The sequence below is a fragment of the Athene cunicularia genome (assembly GCF_003259725.1).
Source record: "Athene cunicularia isolate RWA chromosome 3 unlocalized genomic scaffold, athCun1 chr3_part1, whole genome shotgun sequence".
Taxonomy (NCBI): domain Eukaryota; kingdom Metazoa; phylum Chordata; class Aves; order Strigiformes; family Strigidae; genus Athene; species Athene cunicularia.
This window is the reverse complement of record NW_020799097.1, coordinates 72,343,900-72,347,054: the sequence shown is the minus strand read 5'-3', so window position 1 is coordinate 72,347,054 and position 3,155 is coordinate 72,343,900. Positions and strand designations below refer to the sequence as shown.

At 43.2% G+C, this 3,155-nt stretch overlaps 1 protein-coding gene across 1 annotated transcript in view; it reads left to right on the top strand.

Annotated features, from left to right (window-relative positions):
- The first annotated feature begins 6 nt into the window (after positions 1–6).
- The window catches only part of RAB32 (RAB32, member RAS oncogene family), a 20,118-nt gene continuing 16,969 nt past the window's right edge, over positions 7–3,155 (top strand). Inside the window, exon 1 of the mRNA XM_026846091.1 lies at positions 7–261. Within this exon, the coding sequence (XP_026701892.1) occupies positions 33–261 (229 nt within the window). The 5' untranslated portion in view covers positions 7–32. The remainder of the gene's footprint in view (positions 262–3,155) is intronic.

Genomic DNA, 3,155 nt, shown 5'->3' with positions numbered 1-3,155 from the left:
GGGCCCCGCAGCGCTCCGCGGGAGGGCCGAGCATGGCCGGCGGGGAAGGAGCGGGCTCCGGCGTGCCGGAGTGCCGGGAGCATCTCTTCAAGGTGCTGGTGATCGGGGAGCTGGGCGTGGGGAAAACCAGCATTATCAAGCGGTACGTGCACCAGCTCTTCTCCCAGCACTACCGGGCCACCATCGGGGTGGATTTTGCGCTCAAAGTCATCAACTGGGACAGCAAGACCCTGGTGCGGCTGCAGCTCTGGGATATTGCAGGTACGGGCCGGGGGCGGGCGTCTCTCTGCAGGGCGGGCAGAGGCCTGGGAACTCGGCTCTCCGGCCCCGGCCTCGGCGGAGGAAGCGTTTCGACTGTCAAGTCCGCCTTTTGGTTTTTCCCCTTGCCCCTGTTACCTGCAGCCCTTCTTGTCCGCGTTTGAGGCGTAAGTAGAGGGAGGTCTCAACGTGGGAGCGAAGTTTCTGACTTTTTCCAGGCTGTGTGTGCTCCTGTTAGCTGATGTTGTTGGGGCTTTTGGCTTGGCCCAGGGTTTTACAGTGGTCCCCAAAGCTGCTTTGCTCTGCTTGCCGGCTCCCGGAGGGATCCTTGCTCGTACTTCTCCTGACACGCCTGCCCAGGCACTTGTGGCATTGGTTCTGACTACTACTTAAATTCATTCGTGGTTATGGCTCTCTAAGACTATTAGAGGAAATAAATATGTTTTCCAAGTAGCTTATGTTTAGTAAGCACACTTTACAGCTTAAAGGTAGCTCACATAGCTGAAATAGTCTGCTCAAACTTTGCTTGTTTGGAGCCACCTACTTAATTTAAAAGTAACTTGTGTGCGTGAAATGTGCAGTGAGGGAGTGGGGCTTGTGTTATGCTTAGTTCTACACACAAATCATGGGTTTGTGTATCAGAAAGGTACTTTGAGCACACAGAAGCAGAAAGACCCAGTTGACTTGTCCAAACTGCATGTCACTCCTTTCCTGTACATTATTCAAAACTGTTCTTTAACTGTTTTAAAGACCCCAACTGTATACCTGTCATGGCTAACTATGCTTATGCTTCGGTGTTAAATGCCACAGAACAAACTCTGGTTTGCTGTGGTCTCCTAAGAAGTCTGTCCCCTCAACTCCTTAATCATCTCAAGTTGGTATTGCATTTCTAGTTTTGTGTGCAGCCCAGGTATTAATGTGCAGCTCTCTTTCACATTCAGAATGTCTCCTTAGATATGAAAAAGTAGAATTATCTCAGATGCTGGTGTTTAAACTTAAGCTAATGGAAGAAACAGGGTAACAACTGGTAGTTGCTGTTTCCATGAACTCTTATCAAGTGGAAGCTCAGAAAAGCGGAAACATAACATGTGGCTGCTGTAACCCTGTGACAGGCCAGTGGTACATCAGCTTCTGGTCTTTCTGCTCTAAAGCTTATCTTAAACACTACGAATATGATCCCTCAAACTAAAAAGCCTGCTTCTTACTGCCATATGCTGAAACACACTATAGATCTTTCTGCTGCTGGCCTGCAGGGCAAAGTAAAATATTTTCTAATTGCTGTTTTGGAGAGCAAGTAAAGTTGGCAAGCTTTTCTTCTGTTTGTGTTCCTTTTATGGATCAGTTTTAACTTTCTGTAAATCAATTAACAGTATTGGTACAAGCTGCTACAATGCTCTCAATATATTTTAGCAAGTGTCGGTTTCCAAAGATTAAAGAGGGGAGACTGTCAGTTATCATGGGGTTTGGCAGGCTGCCACGCTTGCGTTTAACTTCTCCTCAGCCCTTGGTTTCTGAGACTGCGTGCTTTGATGAAGAAATATGTTTCAAGAGGCTAGGCAGGAACTTAACTAGCAACAAAGTTTGGGCAGAACTTATTTACATTATGGGAAGTCCTATCAATATGCCCATGCATTAATTTCAAGATCTAGAAGACAATATCTTTCAGTCTTGATTATAGTAATAGATCTATAGATTTTATAGCATCTAGGACACTGCTAGGTGAAGACTGAGCTCCCTGGAAGCTTCTGCTAATATTGCTGATAGATTGAAGAATTAAAATTTTTCCTGTCACTGAAATATTTTTCCCATTATACAATGTGGTATATTCCATATGTAACTCCTGACTAACCTTTCCCTAGCAAAAATGGAAGATACAACTGTTTTGCAATTTGCACTCCAAACTCTAATGTCTAATACGGTAGTTTAGACTATTCTGTTTCCAAGGGGCTGGGGGTCCTTCCTAAATAGAAAGAAAAGACCAAGAAGAGAAGTAGTCTGACACTGAGGGAATTTTTGACTGGGCTATGCTTAGCCAGTGTGGGAGTAGAAGTTCAGACTGATATAGAATTTAACATCTCAGTTAAGTGTTAATCATTAAAATAAGAGATTTTAGTGTCCATAAGGGTGTCGTGGTCTCAAAACTGCTGAAGTCCTTGACCTGGGAATGTGTTCTGCAGCTGTCTATGCCTGTATTCACAAATATTTCTAAATACCTGAGGATCTTAACAGGTTTATGTAGAGACTATTAGAGAATCAGGTTGAAGCTGGCTCCTATATAATCACCACACATATTCCCTAAAGCATTTTACTGAAGTGTGTAACAAAGTATCTGAGCATGTGATAGTCATTCCCTTTTAACTCATCAGCCCAACTGTCTTCTGGCTTTCAGCAGCTCATGTAGATAATTTTGTCTGCTGGTGTGTGCAGACAAACAGCTTTAGATCTCTTAGAGTTCTAAATCTTATGGTAATGTTACATGTGACTTCCCTGCTGGTATTCTGAATTGATTATAATGCATTTAAAAAGGCTTCTGAATTGGAGTCTAACCCTTAAGAATAGTAAGGCGTGTTGTTTTTCCACTAGATCAAAGCTTGTACTTCATCATAAAAAGCTTTCCTCAGAGATCTGAGTTTTGCAGTCTAAGATTCTGTACCCAAGTCAGTTATAAGAACTAATCATGTAGTTCAGTCATCAGCTAAAGATGCAGATACTGTGCTGACTTTGGCGTGATGCAGCCAAAATGATGAATGGTGCACTGTGTATTGCAAAGTAGCAGGTTCCTGAGTGACTTCAATTTCTTGTGCTAGTTGAGGTTTTTTAGTGATTAGATAATTCGATTGAATAGAGCATGACAGTATTACACTGCCTATGCTTTTTTTTTTTTTTTTTTTTTTTTT